The 26563-nt window shown below is 52.2% G+C and overlaps 1 protein-coding gene across 4 annotated transcripts in view; it reads right to left on the bottom strand.

Annotated features, from left to right (window-relative positions):
- Nucleotides 1-1091: 1091 nt before the first annotated feature.
- The window catches only part of GLP1R (glucagon like peptide 1 receptor), a 37696-nt gene continuing 12224 nt past the window's right edge, over nt 1092-26563 (bottom strand). Inside the window, exons 4-14 of one of the 4 annotated variants that reach the window (XR_009701565.1) lie at nt 22447-22565; nt 21993-22099; nt 18451-18604; nt 17715-17874; nt 12877-12937; nt 12270-12339; nt 12061-12149; nt 11575-11770; nt 10626-10667; nt 6891-7113; nt 1092-2406 (exon numbers count right to left, since the gene is read on the bottom strand). Coding sequence is in view for 2 of the 4 variants with exons in the window: in XM_061196276.1 (XP_061052259.1) it covers nt 6946-7113; nt 10626-10667; nt 11575-11770; nt 12061-12149; nt 12270-12339; nt 12877-12937; nt 17715-17874; nt 18451-18604; nt 21993-22099; nt 22447-22565 (1166 nt within the window). In the remaining 2 variants the exon portion in view is untranslated. Of the gene's footprint in view, nt 2407-5188; nt 7114-10625; nt 10668-11574; nt 11771-12060; nt 12150-12269; nt 12340-12876; nt 12938-17714; nt 17875-18450; nt 18605-21992; nt 22100-22446; nt 22566-26563 lie in introns of those variants that run through there. The other 3 variants (XR_009701564.1, XM_061196277.1, XM_061196276.1) reach the window with 3 other exon arrangements.

Consider the following 26563-nt stretch of genomic DNA (forward strand, 5'->3'; position numbering starts at 1 on the left):
GGACCCAGAAAGGCGAGACTGTGGACAGGGGAATGAATGAAGCTGAAAGCAGGATGGGTACCGACAAACCAAAATGCAGATGTTCTGTCTGCATGTCTCAGGAATCGGCTGTATTTGTAGTTTGCTCTCAGAGTAAGAATTACGATTCTTATGTCTGAAAGGAACAATTCCCACAGCTTGTCTAAAAAAGAGGTGTGGGCTTCCCTGGTGGCACAGTCGTTAAGAATCTGCCTGCCAATGCAGGGGACATGGGTTCGAGCCCTGGTCTGGGAAGATCCCACATGCCACGGAGCAACTAGGCCCGTGAGCCACAACTACTGAGCCTGCGCGTCTGGAGCCTGTGCCCCGCAACGGGAGAGGCCGCGACAGTGAGAGGCCCGCGCACCGTGATGAAGAGTGGCCCCCGCTCTCCACAGCTGGAGAAGGCCCTCGCACAGAAACGAAGACCCAACACAGCCAAAAATAAATAAATAAATTTATAAAAAAAAAAAAGAGGTGTGTTTAAGGAGACATTCAGGTAAGTACAGTACAGTGATCTTCAAACAGGGGTGACTGAAATGGTGGGGGGACTAGGGAGAATCTGCAGTTCCTCTGCTCTTCCGTGAGAGTGAGTTGCAAATCCGGAGAGCGTGCGATTATTAAAACTGGAGAAAAGTTCATTTTTCTGAAGATGAATCTCTTAGTGGCAGCTCCATTCAAATTCTGTGGCTGCTTTGCACACAGGGTTCGTGCTTTTATAGCATTTTTTAAAAGATGGATTTAATGGACTGAGTTCATTTAGACAGGAGATCAAATGAATGAGTGGAATTAAATACCCATCCATATGGCTTTCAGTCATTGTGTAAGCCACTCGACCACCCGACTTCCCTAATTAAATGACAGTGCAGTCCCTGCACAAAGGCTGCGATGGATAAATTAGTACTTGGTAAGTGCTTTGAAGATGAAAATGACGATATGAGTAATGAGCAAGGATTCTTCCCCACCTTGGGCTGGAAACGGCATCTTTTGTGTTTTCCCGCCGCACCATGAGTCACCTGGGCCAACACTGCAGAAAACCTCCTCCTCCCAAGGAAGGGCAGGAGAGACACAGTAACGACAGGCTTTTATTTGACTTACAAGGCAAATTAGGAGACAGCCTGAATCCATTCACATCTGTACAAGGAATTATACGCCATACACATTTGCTACCTATAGATGCAGGTCATATTTTACATGAATTTATACATTAAGAAATCACATGAAGATTATCTTGTTTAAACATTCATGAAGCGCAGACATCCCCCGAGAGCACTGAAGATAAAATTCAGCTTTGTCCCTCCTGAGAGCTTGGCTCACATCTCTCTTGGTGCATCTAAGCTCTGCATCAACCCCCCTCCAAAACTAATGTTCAGGTTTATCTGCTCTGAGGGTGTGATTATTTTTAGCGGGAGGAGCTTAGAGGAACTGCAGATTTGGAAGTAAAGCGTGAACCATTTGGCAAGATCCAGTACTGTCTGTCTGTCTGTCTGCTGCGAATCTTGCCCCTTCCTGACCACCCCCACTGGTTCCCCTTGCAGAAAAGCCTAGACCCTAACTTGTTATATGTTCCAAACTTTGCTGGGAGCTCTTTTTTTCCCACCAAATCCAAACATTCTCATTTATATATGTTTTTCTTCTCCTGGATTGCTCTGACACAGAGATAGTCACGCTAGATTGTCGGGACTGACTGACGACTGATAGTTTTGACAGGCCCCATCCGAAAGGTTGCATAACCCCAATGTAAGTTAGGATCCATGCGGCTGGCTGCAATGCTCCTCACTGTGCCAGAGTGTGGGATGTGGGGCATCACTTCAGCCCTGGCAACGCCTCACTCTCAGCTGCACCCCGAAATTGGTCACAGCCGAGAGCACGGCATTCCCAGCACAGCTGGCAGGGTCACCTCTTACTGAGGCAGCCGGGGGAGAAGTGTGGGAAGCTCACCTCAGGGATGGGAGGTGAGAGGGGGTAAACGTGGGGATGGGGAGGAGGTCGGATGCCTCAGGGGAAAAATGCACCCCTGCTGGATGAGATCCCGAAAAACTGGTTGGAATGGGAGAAGGGGAAGAGAGAAAACTCTCTCCTCTGATAGATTCAGATATAGGCCAAGTCCAAAAGACTTTGGGGAGTTAATTGGAAAATGATTATGCTTATCTGCTTCCTGCCAATCTGTATCCACAGAGCAGAAATAATTATAGATACTGTGGACACACTGTGGCTTTAAGTGTTTGCAATAATACTGCTTAACAACGCTTCCTTGATATGGCCGTCGGCATGGGGCAGGAGAGCTGGTTTGAGCCAGCAGGTAACACTGTAGGGACAAGGTGACGTTGCTTGCAGGAGTTTCTCACACTGGGTCATTTTTTTTCCCCCCAAGAAAATTCGCTGCAGCTGTGAAAAGGAAAAAAAAGAGTTGATACTAATTTGATTTCTGTTGAGTTTTAGCATGTCATTCACATAGCTGTCTTAGCAGAGTAAGCGGACATATTTTTTACAGAGTTTGGCTCTTAGGAGCCAAAAGCAGGGTCAGCACTGTAGATTAGAATCAATTCAGTGGAGGGAAAATAACCCTTTGGAGTATATCTTGCCTTCCCTGAGCACGTCGCAGGCATTAGCAATAATGGGAGCCCTGTCTGCGCATGGAGAGGAAGCATCTATCGTTCAGGCTCCCACCCATCCTTGCCCCAGGCTGTGTGGTCCCCTGACCTTCACAGTGGGTGGGATGATTCTGGATTCATCATCTCCTAACTTTATGCTGCTATGCACAGGACAACACACACACACACACACACACACATACAGTGTTCTTTGCTTCTGGAAGAAACAGGAGGGAATGGGGACAGCAGCTGCTGAAACATGGCCCACACCGATGAGGGGACCAAGCCTTTTGGGACGTGGGTGTGAACTGACTGTGTTTGCCCTCCGTGGCGGCTGTGCCATCTTTGCTAGGCTAAAGTTGCCCAGTTTGCTAGTCTTCTCCAACTTCAGGGAGTACTAGAGAGGCAAAGAAGAGGGTCAGGTGTTTAGGTTCTTTTTGTCCACTATGTGTGGCTATCAGTACAACTTCTCAAACAAGCACAGATGCATCAGAAAAACATTAAGCCAACCCATTAAAAGAGTGCTGGATTTGCTATCAAAAATGGCTCACCTGGATTAATCTCCAAAATATACAAGCAGCTCATGCAGCTCAATATCAAAAAAACAAACAACCCAATCCAAAAATAGGCAGAAGACCTAAATAGACATTTCTCCCAAGAAGATATACAGATTGCCAACAAACATAAGAAAGGATGCTCAACATCACTAATCATTAGAGAAATGCAAATCAAAACTACAATGAGGTATCACCTCACACTGGTCAGAATGGCCATCATCAAAAAATCTACAAACAATAAATGCTGGAGAGGGTGTGGAGAAAAGGGAACCCTCTTGCACTGTTGGTGGGAATGTAAATTGATACAGCTACTATGGAGAACAGTATGGAGGTTCCTTAAAAAACTAAAAACAGAACTACCACATGACCCAGCAATCCCACTACTGGGCATATACCCTGAGAAAACAGTAATTCAAAAATAGTCATGTAAAAAAAAAACCTCATGTACCACAATGTTCATTTATGTTGCGTAGCACAGGGAGATCAGCTCGGTGCTTTGTGACCACCTAGAGGGGTGGGATAGGGAGGGTGGGAGGGAGACGCAAGAGGGAGGGATATGGGGATATATATATATATATACGTATAGCTGATTCACTTCGTTATACAGCAGCAACTAACACAATATTGTAAAGCAATTATACCTCAATAAAGATGTTAAAAAGCTCACTTGCTGTTTCTATGTATACATGTGCTCTGATGCATTTCATTTCTTAATTTTAAGACAAGGATGAATGAGGTACTAGAGTAGGTAGTAAAGCACACCCTCCCCCTGTTCTCAGCGGTATAAATCATTGAGGAGATGGCACCTGTGCCATCTGACTTGTCTATTTCTGCTGCTGTGTTTTCTCTTTAACTGAAACTCCAGATAACACTGCCAACTTTCACTTAGAGTGTCTTGAATGGCCATTTATATTTTTCACCTATCCTTTCCAGAGGCTTCACTGGACTGGGAGGTGGAAGTTGGCCTGGGTCCTGGCCCAGCTCAGCCACCATCTAGCACTGTGACCTTGGGCAGATCACCTCTGCAAGCTACCCTCCTCAATTCTCTAGACCAGAGCAGAGAGATCTCCAAGATCTTTCCCCGCTCTGAGTCTCTGAGAATTCCACTGCTGTAGTCTTCAGCATAAATTGCATTGAGGCAATTGCAAATCAGGCCTGCAAATCAGGAAAGTTGTTTTAAAGGGAAGGCAACTTTGTATTGTAAGTGGTTTGTCTCAGTTCTGTGATTTAGTGGCTCCAACGATTCATATGAAAAGATGAGTTGACATGATTTAAGCCCCTTGCAAGTTCAGGGGGGAGCTGGCCAGAGTGCTGAACTCAGCCTCTCTTCATGACAGTAATGCGACCTGACTGCACAACTCACAAAACACCTAACCCTGCTGGTCAGTGATAGTACCCCCAGGACAGAGGCAAGCAAGAGTGTTGTCAGCAAGCTCCAGACTTATGGCACCAGGCATGGAAACAGCTAGTGGAATTTCTGAGTACATTGCATTCGATAGTTCCCAGATCTGTCAGAGTGCTGTATTCAGCTTAGGAGAGTTTGGGAATAGCCTTGGAGGGAGTGCACTGCCACTCAAATGAATATTAATAGTGCAGGTCTTGGAGCAAAGAAAATATTTCTTCAATTCAGCGTCTGGTATGTATCTGATAAGGAAACCGTTCCTCAGTGTTAAAAGGCTTGGGGCAGGAGAGCGTGATGAGCATTCTGAAACCAGGAATCAGTACCAATTGGAAAAAGAACTTACAGTGTAAACCAAATGGTCTGAGCGTCCCAAGCGCCTAACTAAGTACTTTCTCCCCACAATTCTTCCCCTCAAAAATTTATTTCTTGAAGATAATATCAATCGGTCTCTTTCTTTGTTGCTGTGTAGCGTATTAATGATTCTCAAATGTCTTCAGTTTATCCAAAATGGAAACACTTGCACCAGAGCTGTATTCCCCCCAATCAACCCACCAGCACTTTTCTCCCCCCCCCCCCCTCCCCCGCCACTCGCCACTCCGAAGAGAAAAGCAAATGCGAGATGCCTATCAGGGAGTTTGCCCTTATTCTGGGGAAGCAGGACTGTCCCTGCCCCCACCTGTCTACATTTTCTCAGTCAAGGAGGCAGTCTGCACAAATCCTTTCTTTAGCCTGAGGTTCCACTTCCCTATTAACATAGATACTTCACTGAAGCTGGAGTATAAGAAATTTTCTGCTTGATGTGTTTTACGTCCCATTATTATTTTCCCTGCACATCACGTGCCTCTCTGAGGGGCAGAGGAGAATGTGTCTGGCACAAGGCTTTGGGGGAGGGTCCCCGCCACTCAAAAAGGAGGAGGGAAAGATCAATTCATAAAGGAATTCATCCAGAGATTCTCCCTCTGCCCTCCCAGAAGGTCTGGACTCCCAAGAGTTCTCTTCTGCTCTGAGTTCCACATCCATGAACTCAATTGCCAGCCTCTGCGGTATGGCTGTTCCCCTTTTGTCTCGGTCTCTGCAGTGGTGCTACATGTTTGCTTTTCCCCTGTGGCTGGGGCAGGATTGCTAGGTTTTCCCCCTCTAGCCTCTCTGATGCTCATTATTTATGGGATGAGGCTGGAGGCAGGGCAAACATTCAGTAGCTCAAAGCATGAATGAGTCAAATCAATATCTACCCCACAACCCCAAGCAACATCAAAGCCACCACAGTGACTTAGTACTTAGTGATTTAGTATGTAGTGGGAGAAATCAGAGTTGCACATTTGCACATACAGACTATTCACAGCAATAGAGAAAAATGAGCAAAGTACATACAAGCTCCCAAGTGGGGGAATTTCAAAGGGCAGGGGAAGCCCGCCTCCACGGTCACAGTGGGGACTGGTAGAGTCCCCAGAAGAGTCTCTTCTTGGTCACATCCCCTAAAGTTAAGAGGGCACACCCAAACACCCATGCAAGATACATAATCTGTTCACAAGTAAAAAGCACATCCATGGAGAGGTGGAGGCAATCTCTCTCTGCCTTCCGGGTTCCCAACAGTAGCAAGTAGTCTACACCCCCAGCATGGACATTCCTGAAGTCCCCTAGATGAGCCCCACAGGATTCCTGAGCATCTCTAGAATGGAATTCAGAGCCCATACCCAGGGCTTGACTCCTGGGCGGCGGGCCTGCCTTGGTTCCCTGGGCGTGGTGGGTGCAGGCACCAAAGCAACTCAAATATCCAGGGAAGAAGGAAGGACCAGAAAGGAAAACTTTCAGGCACCTTCTCAATGTTCATTCTCAACACCACCCGGTGGGGCACTGGATGGTGAGATGAGGGCCCAGATGAGGGAAACGAGCAACCTGGACATGTGCCCAGGCTCCCTTAACGAGGAGGCAGGTCGGGGGTGGCTGGCGTTACCCAAGTTCCGTGCTTGGCTGAGGTTGCATCCGCCTCCTTCAGAGCCACGTCCTCTTACAAGCCCCAGTCCCGCTAATAAGCCATTGACCTTGAGTTTGAGTCCGGGGGAACCCCAGGGGCCTTGTGACTTAACAGGAAGAAATCCTCCTCGTTTCAGCAGCAATCACTTTTTCTTCTCCGCCTGCCACAGTGATCAAATTAACAGGCCGCTTCTCCTCAGAGAAAATGTGTCCACAGGTCCCAGGAGGCAATGCCCATTTCCCTGTCTGATGGGCTTAGGGAGGGAAAGCAGGGAAGTATGTGTGTGTGCATGTGTAGCTGCCCCTGCACCCCCTTCCCCCGTTCCCCGGGAGGGTCTCTCCCACCTGGGATGGCTGCCCAGCCGGCAGTGAGACCACAGGGAGGGCAGGTGCTGGAGTCTTAGCTGCAGGAGGCCTGGCAGGAGGCTGCGTACACACTGCTGCCCACTGTGCCCTCACAGCTCAGGCTGCTGGTGGGACACTTGAAGGGCTTCATGCTGCTGTCCCTCTGGATGTGCAGGTGCTCGAGCCGCCAGCGCTCCCAGCTCTTCCGAAACTCCATCTGGACCTTCCGTGGGAGAAGGAGGGAAGCAAAAGCCATCATGCAAACCAACTGCCCACAATATGGCCCCATTATTACATTAGTAGGGAAGGGAAAAAAATCCACCGCATTATATTAAGAGACACAAGTCAAGGCCTCCGGGCGCCTAAATTAATATCCCAATAAAATTGTTTATTGTTGTCTCCTATTTTCTGCTTCTTCTCGGGAAAGAGCCAGGCTTGATGATCTAATTGGTCTCTTCCATCTCTAAACTCTGTGACTCAGCTAAGTACCTTTTACAATCCATCACAGTATTATTTAACGGAAAAGAAGGAGTGACAGAGAGATGCGGGGAGACAGAAGATGGGAGAGAGAAGAAAAGGAAAAGAGAGAATCTGACTTCAGAGCAAGCACTCTGCCGATTTCAGCTTGGATGACTGAGAAGAGGGACAGCCCTCCCTGCCCCTCATGGTGTCCACACCAGACCCTTCTAAACTCCCCGAGGGCTTGTATCCAGGCCCCAGTGCCTCGTGGGGGAGGAAGAGGAGACGGGGAGAATGAGGCTGGGACTAGTAGCGGCAGTGAAGAGGGGGCTGTGGACAAGGGCTTCTCAGCCTGGATTTGAACTCATCCCATCCAGGAACCGGTCCCAACCCATGGTGGGTGCAGCCCAGGTGAGTTCAACCAACCAGAATCCCTGCTGTGCTGGGCTCAGCCTCCCCATCAGGAAAAGCCTTCTCAAGAGAGCTGATGCTTGGGGACCAGGTTGTGGGAGTAGAAGGATACAAATCCAAGTAACGCTGCAGAGCCCAAGTCACTTGAGGGCTTGTGGCAATGCCGTGGTTCCTTGTGATGGCCCATGATTCTGGTCCCCCAGACAGGCTGCTGGAACCTGCACAGCCAGCCCAGGGCATCTGGAGTGCCCTGCGAGGGAATGTGCCCTTATGTTTGCTTTCCAGAGCTTCTCTGATGCCTCCCCCACCCGACCCCCGCCGCCTTGCCACCAGGCCTCTCCACATCAGGATATCTGGGGCCTGGGCTCTCCCTCTCAGGCCCCAGCCACCAGGATGGCCAGCTGTCAGCAGCTGTGGGTAAGAGGCTCACTGCCAACGCCCCATCAGTCCCTGTGCAAACACCCGGCTTCTCTTCCTGCAGGGATGCCATCCATCTAGCTAAGCCCAGCAGGGTGCCTGGTGTGGCCACATGCCGTTCCTTAAAAGAACTTTCTCTGAACTGAGTGAAGCTGAGATGGCCCAGAGCCTGCCTGCCAGGATGGCCCCAGTATCCCGGGCAGCGTCACCGAGCCCAGGCTTGGGCGAGGGAGGGAGGCTGAGCAGACACCACCCATGGCCCCCCTGCTCGGTGCCAGTTCGATACCCGGCTGAGTGTGTGACGCGTGTGTTGACAGCTGGGGTGAGGACACCCGAGGCCAGTGGTGGCCTCTGCCTGTGCAGCAGCAGGCAGGCCAGTCTTGTGGCACAGCCCTTAACTGGGGCGGCGGGGAGAGAGACGGTAAACTGAGGCACACCCATGGGAAGCCACCTCGGGGACTGGAGAGGTCTCACGGATACCAGCAAGAAGTCGGACAGGACCAGGACTGTGTCCCCTTCCGCCTCCCTCTCCCTCAGCACTTTTCCTGAACCTCTGCTGTGGCCCCCGTAATGACAATTGTCATTAGAAACCATCATTCACGGGGCGCTTACTATATGCCCAGCACTCTCCATAGATTATTAACTTTCACAGCAACCCTGTGAGGCAGCTCCTGTTGGTCCCTGCTTAAAGGTAAGGAAGCTGAGGTGCAGAGATTTAAGTATTTCTCCCAATCTCAGCCAGGACCTGAACCTAGATCTGGGCTGACTCCAAAGCCGGTGTCCTAACCCTTGGTCTCCTGCCGTCATGACTCTTTTTTTTTAAACTTTTTTATGGCCATGCCCTGCAGCGGGTGGGATCTTAGCTCCCTGACCAGGGATCGAACCCACACCCCTTGCACTGGAAGCGCGAAGTCTTAACCACTGGACCGCCAGGGAAGTCCCCGCCCATGACTCTAGGCCACGCTTGTTTCTGGCTGTGTCTCCCCCCCCCCCCACAAACACACACACACGTGGGAGGTGCACCACGAGGGCCGGGACCCCACCTTCCTTCCTGGACCTCGCACAGTGCCCAGCATATATCAGGTACTCCCAATACGTGTTTTTTTAAATGAGCCAAATGAATAAATGACTAACTAAATGAGCACCTGACATTGGGTTTCTTCTATTAAACTGAGCTCTCACAGTGAAACAACAAAGACGACAACATGAATCCTGGACCCCTGTCCTAGCACTCCCGTCAGCATGCCTCCTCACCCTCAGTTTACCCTCATTCCTGCCTCTGATGTCCTCGGGCCGGGCACCACGCCAGGCTCTGGGATTTGGGCTGAGTTGGTAAAGCTCATTCACCTGCATTTACACTTGGGGAGAGAAGCAGTGACTGCCCCGGTCACACAGCCGGGTAGGAGCAGAACTCAGGACCAGCACTCAGGCTCCTGAGTCACAAGAGCCACAGCAAAGCCACCCCCAGGCCTCCCCTCCCCTGTGCCCACTCCCCGCCCACTGGCAGCTGGCGCAGGCCTTGGCAGCCACGCAGGACCAATGCCAGGGCCATCTTTTCTCCTTGGGTCACAAGTACCCGGCATTGCCAAGGCAACCCTGGGTCTGGAGAGCAGCTCTTATGGACAGAGATCTCAGCCCAGGAGCCACGTGTGTTTTTGTGACCGAGTGATGGTGACACGTCTGTCCGTGGGCCTGGAGGAGCCAGGGCCTGAGGCGTCTGCGGAGGGTTGAAAGGAACCGGGCAATGCGCCTGAACAAGGCAGGCTCTCTGGGCGCTCCGAGCGGGGTCTCCTGGGAGAGCCCGAGGGGAGAGGCCAGCTGGGGATCTGCTCAGCAAGAACCCCCGACCCCGACCCCAGCCACCAGGAAGCCACGGGAGGCACGCATCCCTTTCCCGTGGTGGACAGGGTCCTTGCCTGCACGCACAGAAGGGAGCTTTCTCCTTCCAGTCAGAATTCATTTCAATCCTGACTCTGCACTGTTTCCAGGCCAAACCTGGGGCGTGTCTCTGACTCTCTGATCTTCAACGTTCTCACGTGTGAGAAATGAGAATATCGACACCAGAATTTTAGCAGGGATATTTTTTGCGGGGAGGCAAGGACAAGCAAATGAGATGGTGATTTTTAAAGCCCCAAGCATATGACTTGTAACAGTCACCACCACTGGTTCACTCAAGACCCCCTTAACATGAGGCTGGGTCTTCCCCAAGTTCATATATGGTTAGGGCATCCTGCACATGTATGTGTGTGTGTGTGAGAGAGAGAAAGAGAGAGATGGAGAGACCCAGGCACAGGAAACCATACAGGGACAAGATGCCTCCTCCACTTCAGTGCCTCAGTGGGGTGAGTAGGGATTTCAGCTGAAAAGACTGAACAACCCCACTGCACAACCACAGAACGGCCAATGGTAGCAGCCCACCAGGGCTCCACGTCCCTCCGCAGGCCTTACCTCATTGTTGACAAAGCAGTACAAGATGGCCACCATCAGCCCCTGGAAACAAGAGTCGTGTCAGCAGGAGGAAGGGGAGGGAGGCGCCCGGCAGGCAGGCCTAGTCTGAAGCTCCTTGGGGCTCTGCCCCAACATCCCCCTCCTTAGACTGGGCAGCCCAGTCAGGCCCAGAAATGGGGGCAGTGGGTTCCTTCTCCTTTCCTTTCTGGAGGAATGAGAAGACCCCTTGCTCAGAAACTGCGGAAGTTCTTCAACCACCCGCTCCTGGAGGAGGCCTGAGCTGAGAAAGTACACCTCTGACCACACGGAATTTTCCCTGCCTGGCCCTATTCGTTCACTCAGGAGCCCCAGTGCTCCAGACCTGTGATCTATTTGTGTGTCTGCACATGTGTGTAAGTGCACACGCATGGACCCACGTGCTCGTGGCCATCCCATAAGACATTTGAGGAGCTGGGGCCAGTTTCTTATATTCCTACACCCCCATTGACATTCACACCCGCTCAGCATCATCTAATACTAGTGGAGAGGCTCAATTCTTGGCTTTGGAAACTATGTGACCTGGAAAATCTCATTTTAACATCTCTGAGCCTCAGTTTCCTCCTTTGGAAAATGGGATAATCCTGCACACCTCCTGGGATTCTGCGAGGATTAGCTGCACAATGTATGTAAAGCACCTGGCGGGGTACCCGCCGCCAGCTAGCAGCCCAGTGGACAGCAGTTGCCACGCCAGGCTGGGTGCCCTCGGCGACATCCGGGAAGACTTCTTGTCCAATGTGCTCATCGAGAAGACTGTCCTGGGTGTCAGCATACCTGGGAACTCTGGCTCTGCTCCAACCACATAACCTGGGTAAGGGCCACTATCCCCCCAGGCCTCAGGCTGCCTATCTGCATGACACAGGCTGGTCCCTGCCCCATCCCCACCCTGGGACTGCTCGAGGGAGGCGGTCACCTGGAAGGAGGTGAAGGAGAGCTCTGTGAACAGCTTGATGAAACGCAGCATCCCCCGGGCGTGCTCGTCCATCACGAAGGCGAAGATGACCTCGTGGGTCCCCAGCAGGGGGATGAGGGTCAGCGTGGACTTGGCCAGCCTGGGGGCAGGGTGGAGGTGGCATTCTGGACCTCTCCCGTGGACTCTTCTCCCTGTTCTGTGCCCCCAACCCCCGCCAAGCCCTGGTATCTCAGTCACAGACATCCTCCCCCACCGAATACCCTGGGACAGAATACCCTGCCTGGAGGGGAGGAAGTAGAGGTGGAGACCCCCAGAAGCCCAGGAGCTGCCCAGGTACAGGGGTGAGGGCAAGGCTTGGGGTCCCAGGCCAGGCCTGGGTGGAGGAAGAAAGATCACGTAGGGATCCAAGCTCAGCACCCCAGGATCTCTGACTCTGCCGCAAGGAAGGGCTGAGGGTGCCCAGCGAAGGCAGCTCAGTTACGTCACCTGCACTTGGTGTCTGTCTTGCACATGAGATTGGCCTTCAGTTTGGACACCACAATGCAGATAACCCGGACAAAGATGAGGAAGTTCACCTGCAGGGCAGAGGGAAGGGCGGCTGGAGGCCCTCTCAAGACACCCTCTCTCCCCCCTCCTCCACCCAGTGCCACCCGGGCCCACAGCAGCTCCCACTCCCACCCCACAGCGTCACTCACCCCGATGGCAAAGAGAATGGGCAGCCGGATGATGAGCCAGTAATTCATGTTGGAGTTCCTGGTCCAGCAGCTGGAGAGGAGAGACACACGGGCACCCGGTGGGACACACAGAGCCCCCAGCTCCCAGTGCAGGCACAGGGCACACAAAGACACGTGGGCATGCAAAGTGACACACACAGACCCACACAAACACTGCCATTAGGAGCTACCCAGCAACCAGTCCCAGGACTCACACACACACAGAGTCCTGAATACACATTCACACACAGAGATACGCACAGCCCCTTCATTAACCTACAGTCACACTTGTGTGTGTACTCAGCATCAAACACAAAATAACAGAAACGTTTCACTCACAGTTATTACAGAAGAACCTGCAGGGGGGTACCATGTACCCCACAGACCCAGCACTCTTGTCATCATACAATCCGGGGAGGGGGAGGGAGGGGGATTAGAGAACTAAATTCATAAATTTAGCTCCTGGTCCCTCAGTTTACCCTCCCAACAGGCAGCAGCTGCACACGCCGGGGGCCAAGGAAACCCATGGGGTTTGAGGACAGGGACCTCAGCATACCCCTCACCCCCTTAGAGCAGGAAGGACACTCACCCCTCGTCCTCATAGAGGTACTTGACAATGCCCCAGGGGATAACAAACAGCAGGGGAACACCTAAGAGGAGAGAGGGAAAGAGAGAGGGGGGAGAGGGGCTGGCAGGCCAGAGCCACCGCTAGGCACACCCAGAGGCCTCTCCTACCAGGGCCTCTCCCGCCTCCAGCCCCTCTCCTTGCCTGGCCCCAAGCCACGCTTTCTGGCAGGTATGGAACTAGGCTGGTCTGGGTGCTTCAGAGAAGAGGCGGCAGGAACCACCCACCCCAACTCCCCAGACTCTTCCTTACAGGTCCCCACCACACTGGGGCTACGTCATAGTCCTCACAGCCCTCCCCCTGCCGTGGGCCAGGCACACTGTCAGGGCTGGCCCCTAGGGTCCTGGCTGAGACACAAGGACAAAGACACCCAAGTAGCGAGAGACAGGGCCAAAGAGTGGGGTAGGGAGGACATGCTGGACGAGGTGGGAACAGGCCAACCCTCTGATGCCACCCACTCCTGCATCAGCACACCTGCCCATCTCAGTCAACTCCTCTAGGCACTGAAGCCCCTCCAGGCACCTGCCCCTACCCCCACGCCCCTGCACGTGGCTGGGCGGAAGCCTGGACAGGAGCCCTGTCCTTGACGCTGACAGCCCAACTGACTGCACAGTGGCCACAGTAACAACAGCTACCACAACACTGCCCGCATGGCTGAGGCTGGATGGTGTGGTGGGCACCCTCTAGGATGGCCTCCAACCACCCCACCCCTGGTATTCCCACCCAGGTGCGGTCCACACTGTATCCAGATTGGTCTGTGTGACCAATAACGTACAGCAGAAGTCATGGCATGTCACTTCTGAGATTAGGCTATAAAAGACGGTCTTCAAAGGTTATAAAAGGCATGTCTTGGGCTCTTTCTCTCTTAATTTGATCACTTGCCCTGGGGGACACCAGTTGCTGTGTCATGAGGGCACTCAGAGAGCCCCCTGTGGCGAGGGATGGAGGCCTCCAGCCAACAGCCAGCCTGGACCTGAGCTTCCTGCCAACAACCTCGACAGTGAGCTTGGAAGTGGATTCTCCAAACTGTTAAGCCTTGTGATGACAGCTACCCTGGCTGACAGCTGAACTGCACCTCTCTTAGAGATCCTGAGCCCGAGGCACACATCTCAGTTGAACCCAGAATTCTGACCATAGAAACTGGGAGACATAATTGTTGTCTTAAGCAGCTAAGTGTGGGGTCATTTGTTATGCAGCATAGGTAACTAATACACTGGTTTCCAGTTCCTTGAGGACAAGGCCTCATTCATCTCCAGAGCCTCAGCGCCCATCTCATCTGGGAGTTCAGTATGTGTTTGTTGACTTAAAATTGGATTGTCCATCCTCGTGTGACAGATGAGAAGATGGATAGGCAGCTTAGGAGGACACAGGTGGGACTAGAACACAGGACTGCAATGCCACCACCCTCGATGGCATTCCGCACCAACTCTCTTCATGCCTGTCTCTATCGGTGCCTCTCAGGGATGGAGATGTGGGTGTCTGAGACTAGTAAGAGTGTGCATATTAAGGTGTGTGGACACGATGTGTGTGTGGTGGTAGGGGGTCCATGTGTATACATGTGTGGCTTCAGGGATCTCCCCTAGGAGCACATTTCCAGGGCAGAACCCACTTCATTGCCTTTCCCATCACCATCACCCACATCCTCAGCACATGGATGTCCACTCAACAGCAGCTACGGGGCAGCTCGTATGCCTGGGGCTACTGTGCTTGACGGTGCAGACAGCTGGGTCTGAAGCAGAGCGGCTCACGGCTGACCAGTGCTGTCATCAGATAGCTCTCTCCTTGGCCATTTATTTTTATATAACCCTGACCTCTCAGCATCCATGATGGACAAGAGGCAGATGGCCTCCAAAGGCTCCAGCATGTAGCACAGAGCCTGCCACATAGAAGATGCCCAGTGAGAACGGAGTGCATGAACAAATGAGTGAGTGGGTCAGTGTATCAATGAGAGAAGGGAAGCTGTCCAGGCAAGAACATGCCAACACCCTGAGCCACACACATGTCCGGAAACCTCCATCTTAGACATCCCCAGGCACCTGCTGGCCTTTCTCTGAGACCCCACTCCAGGACTGGGGAGCACACTCATGTTATCAGCCAGACCTGGTGAACGTCATTCATTCATCAGCATCTCCTTAACAAAGTCTTTAAAAATGCAGGTACAGGGCTTCCCTGGTGGCGCAGTGGTTAAGAATCCGCCTGCCAATGCAGGGGACATGGGTTTAAGCCCTGGTCCGGGCAGATCCCACATGCCGCGGAGCAAATAAGCCCGTGCGCCACAACTACTGAGCCTGCGCTCTAGAGCCCATGAGCCACAGCTACTGAGCCCACATGCCACAACTACTGAAGCCCGCACGCCTAGAGTCCGTGCTCCGCAACAAGAGAAGCCACCGCAACGAGAAGCCCGTGCACCACAACGAAGAGTAGCCCCCGCTCGCCACAACTAGAGAAAGCCTGTGTGCAGCAACGAGGACTCAACACAGCCAAAAATAAAATAATAATAATAAAAAAATGCAGGCACTGCTCTGCCACCTGCAAACATGACACACTCCCTGCTGGCTTCATCCTTCTCCTGTTTAGAAAATCAACAAGACAGGCTGGAGTAAAAAGCTTGAACTAAGACACACAGAACTGGCTCTGAGAAGTAATGATTCCCTCGTCCATCACTTGCTTCCCTCCTGTACAGCCTCCTTGTGGTGGGTTATGGGGGTACCCGGCCACCCGAGGACGGCAGCAGAAGCTGTCATGCCTTTTGGGGATTCCCCCAACGTGTCCGAGTCCTAATTTTAATTCTTACATTTGCATATGAAGCTAAAAGTTGTTTCCTAAGTATCCCAACTTGGGCCAAGCCTCTTGACATCACAACAGAGTTCTGGGCTCTCTGTGAATCTCTCTCTCTGTCCTTCTGTCTTTGTCCCTGTGTCTCTCTCTGTATCTCCCCATCCCAATTCCTCAAGAAAAGGACGTTATGATTAGGAAGTGGGGTGTCCCCTGGGTCCTGCCCTTTTGCCTCCTCAGACTCTGAGCCCCCAGCTGGGGCGTGAAGTGGTGGGAAAGGACTGGCACCCCTTTCCCATTTCCTACTCAGAGACCTCCAGGACACTGCGTCCCCCACCCCAAACCCTCCACCAACCACCCACATGCCTCTGCACACATCACACCATCCCTTTGATTGTTCCTGCCCTCAGGTCACCATGGTGACAGCACTACAGTGCTGATGCTGTTTCCCAGAATGGACAGACATGCCCCCACCCTGAGGACAGCCTCCCCAGGGCTCCCCTCAATGGCCTAACTCCGCCCCCACCCCTAGCTAGCTGCAGGGCTCTCCAGCTGCCCACTGCCTGTTTGACGGCCCTAGCAGGATGAAGAGGCCTGGGAGGGGAGGAAGGCCAAGCAGGGAAGGGCTGGGCCCTGGCAGAGGAGGGAGGAAGGGTAGGAGCAGAAAGCTGTGTGCAGAGACCAGGCCCACCTGCCCACCTGTGCAGAGGCCTGAGATTGCTCGGCCAGGCCCTCAGGGGCTAAAGAGATGCAGTGCAGCCCAGAGAACCTTGTGTGACAGGCGATGGGGCCCAGGGCCTGGGAGTCAGGAGGCCTGGTTCCAATGCCTGCTCTGTCTGTAAGGCCCTGCCGTCAGGAGACTGATCACGTTAAAGCCCCTTTCAAGGTACTCTCAATGGGGTCGTACAGAATGAAGTGGCCTAAGAGCGTCAGCAACAAGGGATGAAGTGTGAGGACAGGGATGGGGAGGCCGAGAGGGCCAGACAGAGCACAGAGCCAGGGGCCAGGCAACCCGAGGCAGCTTCCCGAGGGGGCGGGCTGGACCGGGCACAGCCTTGCAGAGGCTCAGGGGCAGGAGGGGACATCAAGGGAGGAGCACGGAAGTCCCCAGAGGTCAGGGGGCAGCCCGAGGCAGGCAAGAGGAGTGAGTGAATGTGTGGCAAGCGGGAGGAGGAAGGCAGGTCCTGTGGTGTGGGAGGCCCAGAGATGGGCCCGCTTCTGGCTCCATCCTGGGTGGGCACCCGTGGGCCCCTCAAGAGGAAGCGCTGTTGCATCTGTTTCCGGGGTAGAGGGTGGAGGTGAGGGGCTGCTAGGGTGGGTGTCTCAGCTCTTGCCCCATCCTACCCCTGTTCTCATCGGAATCCCACATGGCGAGAGGCAGAAGCACAACCAGAAATGTTCCAGCAAAAAAAAAGACACAATGGTTCTTGGCAGACTTTTTCGGCTAGAACATTTCCAGCTGGGCTCCAGGCACATCCGGGGTCCACCCTTTCCTCAGCTGGCTTCCGGCCGACCCCCCTGCCTTTACTCGGCTCTCCTCTGAGCCATCCTCTTCATCATCATGTGACAGAGCCATAGCCCCTCAGCCTGCACCCCCAGGGACCCCCCGCCGTGAGGCTCAGGACCCTCCATTTCCCTCAGGGGCTGCGTTGCCCAGGACTGGATGTGGGGCTCTATCCCCAAAGAGTCTTGGGAGCGGGGATCTTTGAGGCCGGTGCCATGACAGCCAATGGTGTGCATCGTGTATTTGGCCAGATCGGGTAAGGCCTCTGCTTCCTTTAAGGGCGGAGAGTCAGGCAAAGGTGTGGGGATGGGGGACAATGGCTTGACAGCCCCATGGGCAGCGAGTCCTGTGCCCAGGAGGGGGTTCTCCGGTGGGCCCCATGCCTTGGCCCAGCAGTGTGTCCTGAGTACCGAGTTGGCCTCCTGGGGTAGCCTGAAGGCAGCAATTCCAAGAGGGGTCAGGGTCTCCCACCCCCCATGCTCAGTCGGGGCGGGGGAGTGAAATGAATGACAGCTGGCCTTACCCCAGCCTATGCTCAGGTAGAGCCTGAAGATGCGCTGCTCGGAGAAGACAGAGAGGGCCAGCAGCGTGTACAGGTACACCCCCTCCACCAGGAGCCAGTAGTAGTTGGCCGCCACGCAGTACTGCATGAGCAGGAACACCAGGCGGCAGCCCAGAGAGTCCTGGGGGCAGAGGAAGGGTCCCCAGGGGACAACAGCTCTGCCCCTGCCTCTCTTGACCCCGCTCCCAGTCCTGCCCCAGCTGCAATCCTGCCGTGGTGAATGCAGGATGACAGAGCTGACAACTTCCAGCCGGAGCCAGTGTTAAGAACATGACCTGCTTTAGCTCATCGGATCCTCACTATCCTGGATGGAGGAAACTAATATTATCCCCATACAGGTGAGAAAACTGGAGTCCAGAGAAGTTAAATCACTTGCCTAAAAATTAGCTAGTTAAGTGGCAGACCTGGAATTCAAGCCCAGGTCTGTCTCCAAAAAACCACTCGCCTGAGTCAAACAGAACTCCCTAAGGGCAGGGCAGTAACTCCCTTCTTAGGCTGGGGGCTCCCCAGGGTGGACAGCCTCTCCCATCAGACCGGGGGCTCCCTGAGGACCAGGCCTGGGAAGCTCTTGCCTTTCTTTGTACCAGGCCTGGGAAGCTCTTGCCTTTCTTTGTACCAGGCCTGGGTGGGGTGGGGGAGACCGACTTTCAGGGACTGTCCACCCCCTCCCCAGGCCCTCCATGGACACACCACACACCTGGTAGGAAAGGAGCCCATCCCACTGGTGCTGCTGGGCGGCCATGCTGTACATCCACTTGAGGGCTGCATCCTTGATGAAGACGGACAGTGCTCGGAGGATGAAGGATGCAAACAGGTTCAGGTGGATGTAGTTCCGGGTACAGTGCAGGTGTCTGCAGGAGAAAGCAAGGCCCCCCCTGGCACAACGGCCAACAGTTCTGCTCCACAACCCCCGGTTCTCAGGCCAAAGCACACCTCAGGCATGTGTCCAGCTCTGGGACCATGCTCCTGTCTTTCTTCCTCTGGATGCCCTTCTTCCCCATAACCTTGAAAATCCTTTGGGTCCAACTCAAATCCTGCCTGGCCATGAAGTCTTCAGCTGTGTGGTTAATGCCACCCCCAACCCCGTCCACACCCTATCTTTTCTCTGCTGCATCTTCTCTTCTACAGAGTCACGTGTAACCCAAGTGATTTGTGTGAGGACCACTTTCCCCACTGGGGACTTGCTTGGCTTCTTGATGACAGCCCATGTCTAATATGCCTCCAGGCTGCCTTACAGAGGCAGAGTGGGGCTAAGCATATGGCAGGAATTCAAAAAGTATTGGATACAACTTCAACATCCTTTCAGGTAAAAACACATAGCAAACTGGAAATATGAGGGCATTTCTTAACCCAATAAGGGCTATCTAGCCAAACAAGGAGCAAACATCATTCTTACCTGAAAATTTTTAGAGAGATTCCCTTTAAAATCAGGAACAAAATTAGGATTATCTAGCTGTAAGATCTACTTACATCACATCTACTCAACTTTGTACTACAGATCCTAGCTACTGTTAAGAAGGCAAGGAGAAAAATGCATAAGAATTGGAAATAAAGATACAAAACTGTCATCATTTGTAGATGACAGACGATCTTCATAGGAAATCCAAGAGAATCAACACACAAATTATTAGAACTAATCAGAGTTCATTCAATAAGGTTGCTGATATGTATGTTTATGTACATCAGCAATAAACAATTAAAAAGTAAATTTAAAAAATTCATTTGCACTATTTTTAATTGGCTACCTAGAAATAAGTCTAACAGAAGAAGGCACGATTTCTACGGAGAATACAGTAAAACTTGCTTAAAATTATTAAAGAAGATGCAAATTAATGGAAGATTCACCAGATTCATGGATAGAAAGACTATCTTGAAAGTGTCTATTCTCTTCACAATAACCAATAAATTCAATATAGCTATAATAAAAATTCCAACAGTTTTTTGATGGATATTTTAAAAACTTATAAAGAAGAGCCAAGGGCCAAGAATATTCCAGACACTCCTAAAGAACCACAATGTAGGGTCCCTTGCTATTAGAAAACCAAGTTGTTTTTATTTTTTGGCCACACCGCACGACATGCAGGATCTTAGTTCCCCGACCAGGGTTTGAACCCATGCCCCCTGCAGTGGAGGCGTGCAGTCTTAATCACTGGACCGCCAGGGAAGTCCCAAGAAAACCAAGGTTTTTGATGAATCTATAGTGGTTAAGGCACCATAGCATAGGCAAAGAGACAGATAACTAGACCAATGGAAAACAATCCACATGACAGAGACCCACTCAGGCACAGATGATGCTTGCTGCATGGCAGAGCAGGCATTGCTATCAATAAGTGGTCCTGATGCAATTAACTATATGTATACATGGAAAAATGAAATTAAATCTGTTTTCACTACAGACAAAAATAAATTCCAGGTTCACCAAACAGCCATAAGGGATGTGCAAAACTTATGACCCTGGGATAAGGAAAGGTTTCTTAAACAAGACCATAAAGAAATTTGGCCTTTGGGAAAAAAAATTAGTAAAGTTTTTTATCAATGGGAAAAATGAATTTTTATCAATTGATAACACTTACTGATAAATTTTGTTTATCAATAAAATCAGATACATTGATATATTTCATTCTATTAAAATTAAGGACTTCTGTGCATAAAAGGCACCATAAAGCGAGTGAAAAAATAAACCGCAGCCTGAGAGGATATATCCTGGATTACTATCCAGAATATACAAGGAATGCCTAAAATAAAAAGAAAAAGCCAAATAAGCCAATAAAAAAGTGAGCAAAGGATATGAACAAGCAATTCACAGAATGAAACATAAAAAGTATGCTAGATCTCTCTAGGAATCAGTGATACGAAAATTAAAATCATAGTGAGATATTTCACACGCTTCAGATTACCAACAATTAGGTCTGAAAATAGGAAATATTGGTGAGGATGTGAAGCCAAGGGAACTCTCATGTATTACCAGTAGGAGGGCAAACTGGCATGACCACTTTGGAGAACAACTTCACAACGCCTAATAAATTTGCAACAGCACGCTGTATTCAGACCAGGCAATTCTACTCAGAGGCATGTGCCCCTGGAGAAATGCACAAGGGGTCATGGGTAAGAATGTTCATTGTAGCAAGGTTTATAATTCAGAGAAGAAAAAAAAGAGGAACACCTCAAATGTCCATTAAAAGGATAACAAATAAATAAACTGTAATATATCATACAATGGAGTGACACTTAAAATGAATGAAACAGAACTGCCTGTATCAATGTGAATGAACCTCACAAAAACATGTCAGGCCAAAAATAACTGCTGAAGAATATGTCCAACATGCCATTAAAATATGCAAACCCCACACTATATATTTGTATAGATACTTAGAAACGTGGTAAAAGTATAGAGAGATGCGTGGGAATTATAAGTGGCCCCTCAGGGGTTCCCTCTGGTGAGGAGGGAGCATTACTCGGGGAAGCTTAACCACGCGGTGGGCTTTAGTTCTTGGGCTGGATGGTGTGTGTGCACAGGTGATCATAGTATCAGCCACTGTATTTTCAGATCTCTGAACATATCATAATAAAAGGGGAGAATATTCTCAGTGAGTGCATTTATTAAGCACTGACTGTGTGCCCAGCCCTGACTGTGCCAGAAGCCATGGGGACCACAGGAGGAATGTCACCTCTCCTGTTCCTGCTGGCTGGTGTCCTGAGCTCCCTACCCTCGGAATCCCTCCTGCCCTTGAACCCAGCCCTCCTGGCCCACCGCCATCAGTGCAGAGGGCATGGGAAGAGCCTGGTACTCTGGAAGGAATGGCTCATCTAGGTTAGACCTAGGAAAGAAATTTTCCATGGGAGCTGACAAGCTCCAAAGAGAGCAGAATCTCAAACCCCCTGAGGTCTTGTCTAAAATCATACTGAATTCCCGATGATTTGTTACATATGCTCACCGGAGAGGACCTCCCCTACTCCTATCACCCACTGTTAAGGTGTGGGGCATGTGCTTTGTGTGTGCATGTGTAGTGTTTGTTTTTCCTTTTTTCCAGTATTATACGCACACATTTACACAGCACAGATTAGATTAAGTACACAGTGTCGTAGCCTGTGTTTTCAGCCTCATAGTCTACCACATAGATGGTGTGGGTTCTCTGGACATCTCTTAGGAGAGGAACCTGCTGCATTGCTGCTTCGGCTTGGTGCCCCCTCCTCTATTTGGGGACAGAACGGCAGGTAAGGCTGAAGCAGCCCCCTTACCTGAAGCCCAGGAGGATGGCCGAGGCGATGACCAGTGCGGAGAAGGAGAGTGCGTAGCCCACCGTGTAGATGATGTAAAGGGACAGGAGCTGCTGCTCCGGGGAGTTCTGTGTGCACACGGGGGACACAGTGTACGAGGGGTAGCCCACAACCCTCCTCTCCCACATTCTTCTTTCCCACGGGACAGGGGCAGAGGTGGGGCCCCAACGCAGCCCCACTGGGATCCTGGAACTAAGAAAGAGAATAACCTATGGTGATGGTCCTCGGATTTCTAGGGCCCTGTTCCAAGGCCGGAGAGGTGAACGCACATCACTTCTGTCCAGAAAGCATGGTGTGCAAAGCCCGAGAGGCAGGGGGATGGGCAGATGGTCACAGACCAACTCGCCAGATGCCCAGGTCCCTGCTCCCATGAAGCTGGCACCCTGCTGCCCACTAGTTCACCGGCTCAACTCACTCGGTCCCCTCGCTTGGACTCCTCGCACTCAGACAGGTCCCTCCAGGGCAGGCTCGAGTTGTCCTTGTGCAGCCACAGGCCATCGGTGGTGCAGAACCGGTACACGTGACCCTGCAGCACTGGGGCGGAGACACGCAGGAGCTGAGCCTCGGCCCAAGGCCACCTGCCCCTCACCCCTCTCCGCCCTGGGGGTCACCCCAGCTGCCCCAGAACTGACCCCTCTACACACACACACACACACACACACACACACACACTCGGGCCTTCCTCTCCTGCCATGTGCCTGTTTGGCCCACCCTCAGCCTTTCCTCTCAGCCACCCTGGAATGCAGCTTGATGAATTCACACTATTGAGATGAGACCACGCTAGCCCATTTCCACACCCCTGCCTCAAATCGTGCTACGGACAAGGTTTGGTGCTGACGAGCAGTGGCCCCAACAGACCCACAGCCACCCTCTGAGACTGCTGATTCACAGAACTCAGGCCCCACCTTCCTGGGCAGAGCAGACCCCAGGAACAAAGTGGGCATAGAGCTCTTGAGAGAAAGAAGGAGACCCAGCCCCATCCTCAGGGAGCCCTGGTCTGAGGGGAGACACAGCCCTGCCCTTAAGAAGTTCTAACCTGATGGAGGAGACCCAGTCCTATTCTCAAACATCATCTGATTTAAAAGGAATACATAGTCAATGGCAGAGACATAGCCCTTAGAGACCCTCTGTTCAAAGGGGTAGTGGTGGGGGGAGGGAAGACCAGCTCTTCCCTTCAAGTAGCTCCAAGTAGCTGGAGATGGAGACTGTCCTTGGAGACCTCCCAGTCTGAGAGTGGGGAGACATCCAGCCCCTGGCCTCAAGGAGCTCCCAGTCGGAAGGAGAAAGGAAGCACAGTCCCTGGCTTCAGAGAATCAAGACTCTCACAGAAAACAAAAACCAAAAAGTGCAGAAAGGAATAACATAAATGCAAACCGAGAGAGATCAAACACAGGCCCAGCGGAGCTGGGGGTGGGATGTCCCTGTGTCCACTCACATCCCGCCTGGGCACCTGGCGCTGAGGCGACCACCCTGCCGTGCCTCACTCTCCACCCACCCAGGGAGGGGGGTGGCTTGTGGCCCCAAGTTTGCAGGGAGATCACAAGAGGGGACAGGGGATTACCTGTGTCTGAGAGGAAATGTAAGTCTGACCCCAGGGCCAGGAAACTGGGGACAAAAGTGGGGAGAGATTTAGCACAGGGGGATCAAGGAGGGGAGCTGGAGCCAGGACGAATTTTAAAAGATTTAAAAATTCTAAAGGACAAAAGATTTTAAAGACCAGCCTCCCAGCTGTGGGAAGAAGGCTCAGCGTGAAGGAGGGAGCGTGGCGAAGCCGCGAGGCCCTGGCTGGCAGTGGCTGCTCAGAAGTTTCCAGGTGGAGAGGCAGCAGTAAGGACAGGTCTGTGGAAGAGAATCATTAACATGAGTGCCTGACGGCAGCAGCATCAACCCCAGGGCCCACAGCACCAGGGCCGGAAAGGGACGCACCATCTAGGACGGGGCTGTATTTCACAGTTCACAAACCATCAACCCGCCCACTGCTGCCATATGCCAGGACACCTTCACTTTAGGGGCCAGGGACAGCTCTCTGCCCGCACGGTCAGGCACCTGCAGGGCCTGCCAGTGGGACCCTTGTCCTCCCTGAGCCGGTCCCTGGCTCCCAGCTCACTCTCCCCTTTCTCCACTCCCTTTCAGAGACCCTGACCCGCTTCAGGAGACAGAAGTTATCTGGTAATACTGTGGGGTGAGTCAGCTTGCGGCATCACTGCTTCTAGAAGAAACTGCATTTTAAGAGACTTCCCCAGGAAGAGAAACAAAAGCCTGAAAATCTAATGATGGGACTTCGGGCAGCGGGAGAAGCAGTGTCCCAATAGCCCCCTGACTCATTTATGAACAAAATCAGGAAAGGACCAAGGCAGAGAAGGGGAGGCACCAGGTCTGATTTAAGCAACTAGAAGGGCCCCCAAATGTCTCTCTTATCTGCTGCGTGGATGCCTGGAATTCTTCACCAGGGGCTGAGTCTTCTGATGTAAGAGCAAAACCAGTCTTCAGGAGTCGATGACCCCAGAGCAGTGATGGGGATCTGGCCTGACTCCATGGAGAGTGAGACTGATATCAGAACCTTCTCTGGAAACCCGTTTAGATGGGAGGAAATGGGGAGAAAAGAGGAGGCAGAGGGGCCAGGGGAAGGGAGAGGACATCGCAAAGGGGCCCAAACTGTCGAAGCACCATGTACCCAGGACGCAGCCTGCAGCAGTGTGACCCTAATAACAGCCACTTGCCACAGCTGGCACAGGGTCTGGCATACAGGAGGCACTCGAATTGATGTTTTCCTTCCTACATGCTCCTTTCGAACCCTCTCTGCAGGCTGCTCACTCATAGATATCAGGTTTTGAACACCTGCTGTATGCCTGACACCTTTGAACATCACGACCACCTTACAAGGTAGGCACAGCAAATCCCACTTTACAGAGGAAGCAACCGAGCCTCTGAGAGGCCAAGTGACTTGCCCAAGGTCATCCAGCCAGGAAGCGGCAGAATCAAGATTGCAGCCCTCAGCTCTTGGCCTCCAGAGGCCAAAAGTCAGCAGCCAAATTCACTGCTAACAGTCAACAATGGCCATGTGCCATTTATCTGCCCTTCCTCCAGGGTTGGATTTGCCAACATTCAGCATCCTCCCAGCAGGTCCTCTTGCCAGTTTGGGCCCCCGACACCCTGCCATTCCTGGGCCCTCTACTCAGGGCAAGCTGGGAGGGTAGGGAAGCAGTGTGTGCACAGATGTATGTGTTACTGGCACAGTGTCAAGAGATCACTGCATCCCTACGAAGCTCAGTGAGCCTATGTGAGTGCGTCTGTCAATTATCCTTCATTAGCAGCAAATATTAAAAGCCAGGGCTGGTTCCTGGCTGGGTTGTGGTCCCCAGGTGCCCATCTTGGCTGGAGATGGGGTGGGTCTGGGCACAGCCTGGCTTATCAGCCCAGCTTTATCTGGCCCAGGTGCTGCTGATAAATCATAGCCAGAGGCTTGGCTCTGGTCTTGTCAACACCAGGAGGCAGCCGGCCGCATGCCAGGAGGCCTAGGGATATTTCATTAAGTCAGACCCTGGTGCTGGAACTAAAACCCCCAATTAAACACTTCCCCTCCCGGAAACCGCAGCGGCGTCTGTAATCAAGCTAACAGCCGCCCTTCCACGTGGACGCGGGCACACAGGGCTGTGGAGAGCCACTCATGAATCCATTAGCTCCTGCATCCTGGCAACAGCAATGGCCAGCACGGACTCCTGGGCCCCATCTCCTGGGCCGGGAAGCCAAGATTCAAAGCGGGCAGTCATAGGCCCTCCCCAGAGTGCTGGAATGAGGGTCAAAGGCAGGGCTCGAACTGAAGGTGTCCACTTGGGGTGGGGGTGAGGGGCAACGCATCACATCACGGCCTAGGAGAAGGAGCTCGGGTTCTGAACGACAGACTCAAGGTCAATCCCGGTTCTGCCCTCAACCAGCTATGGGACCTCGGGCAGACCTCCCCAGGTCTCAGTTTCCTCATCTGTAAAATGGGAACCATGGTAACTTCCCAGGTCTGTGGTGTGAGGATTAGGAGATAAAGCATGTGAAGTGCCTGGTACCGGTTGGTCTTCAAAACAGAGTCACAGTGAAAGACCTGCTGCCACCCCCTCGCCCCCACCAATTCCTCAAAAGAGTACCCCTTCACTGGGGGCGGGCTGGAGCTTAGGACACCGCCTCAGCCGGAGCTCCTCCAGGGCCAAGCTGGGGCCTCGGTTTCCCTCTGGCAACCCCGGCCTGCTGTAAAAGCTCAAGGGAGGCACCTGTCAGAGTTTCCAAGAATTGTGAGTTATAGACAATTTTTAAAACATTTTATGACTCTCCTATAATTAGAACCAAGCTAACATGTAGGGATCAGGAGGGGGTGCAGCTAATGAGACTGGAATGATTTGTAATGAGCAGATCAGCTGTTTGTGGTTAAACAAGGCTGCTGGAGGGCCCTCGGGTGGCAACAGGCTCTATGAAGCCACTCCAGCCTTCTGGTTTACAGAGAAAATCTTGTGGACGCAAGGCATCTCCTTTGAACACCTTCCTTC

This window comes from Eubalaena glacialis, chromosome 7 (genome assembly GCF_028564815.1).
Source record: "Eubalaena glacialis isolate mEubGla1 chromosome 7, mEubGla1.1.hap2.+ XY, whole genome shotgun sequence".
Taxonomy (NCBI): domain Eukaryota; kingdom Metazoa; phylum Chordata; class Mammalia; order Artiodactyla; family Balaenidae; genus Eubalaena; species Eubalaena glacialis.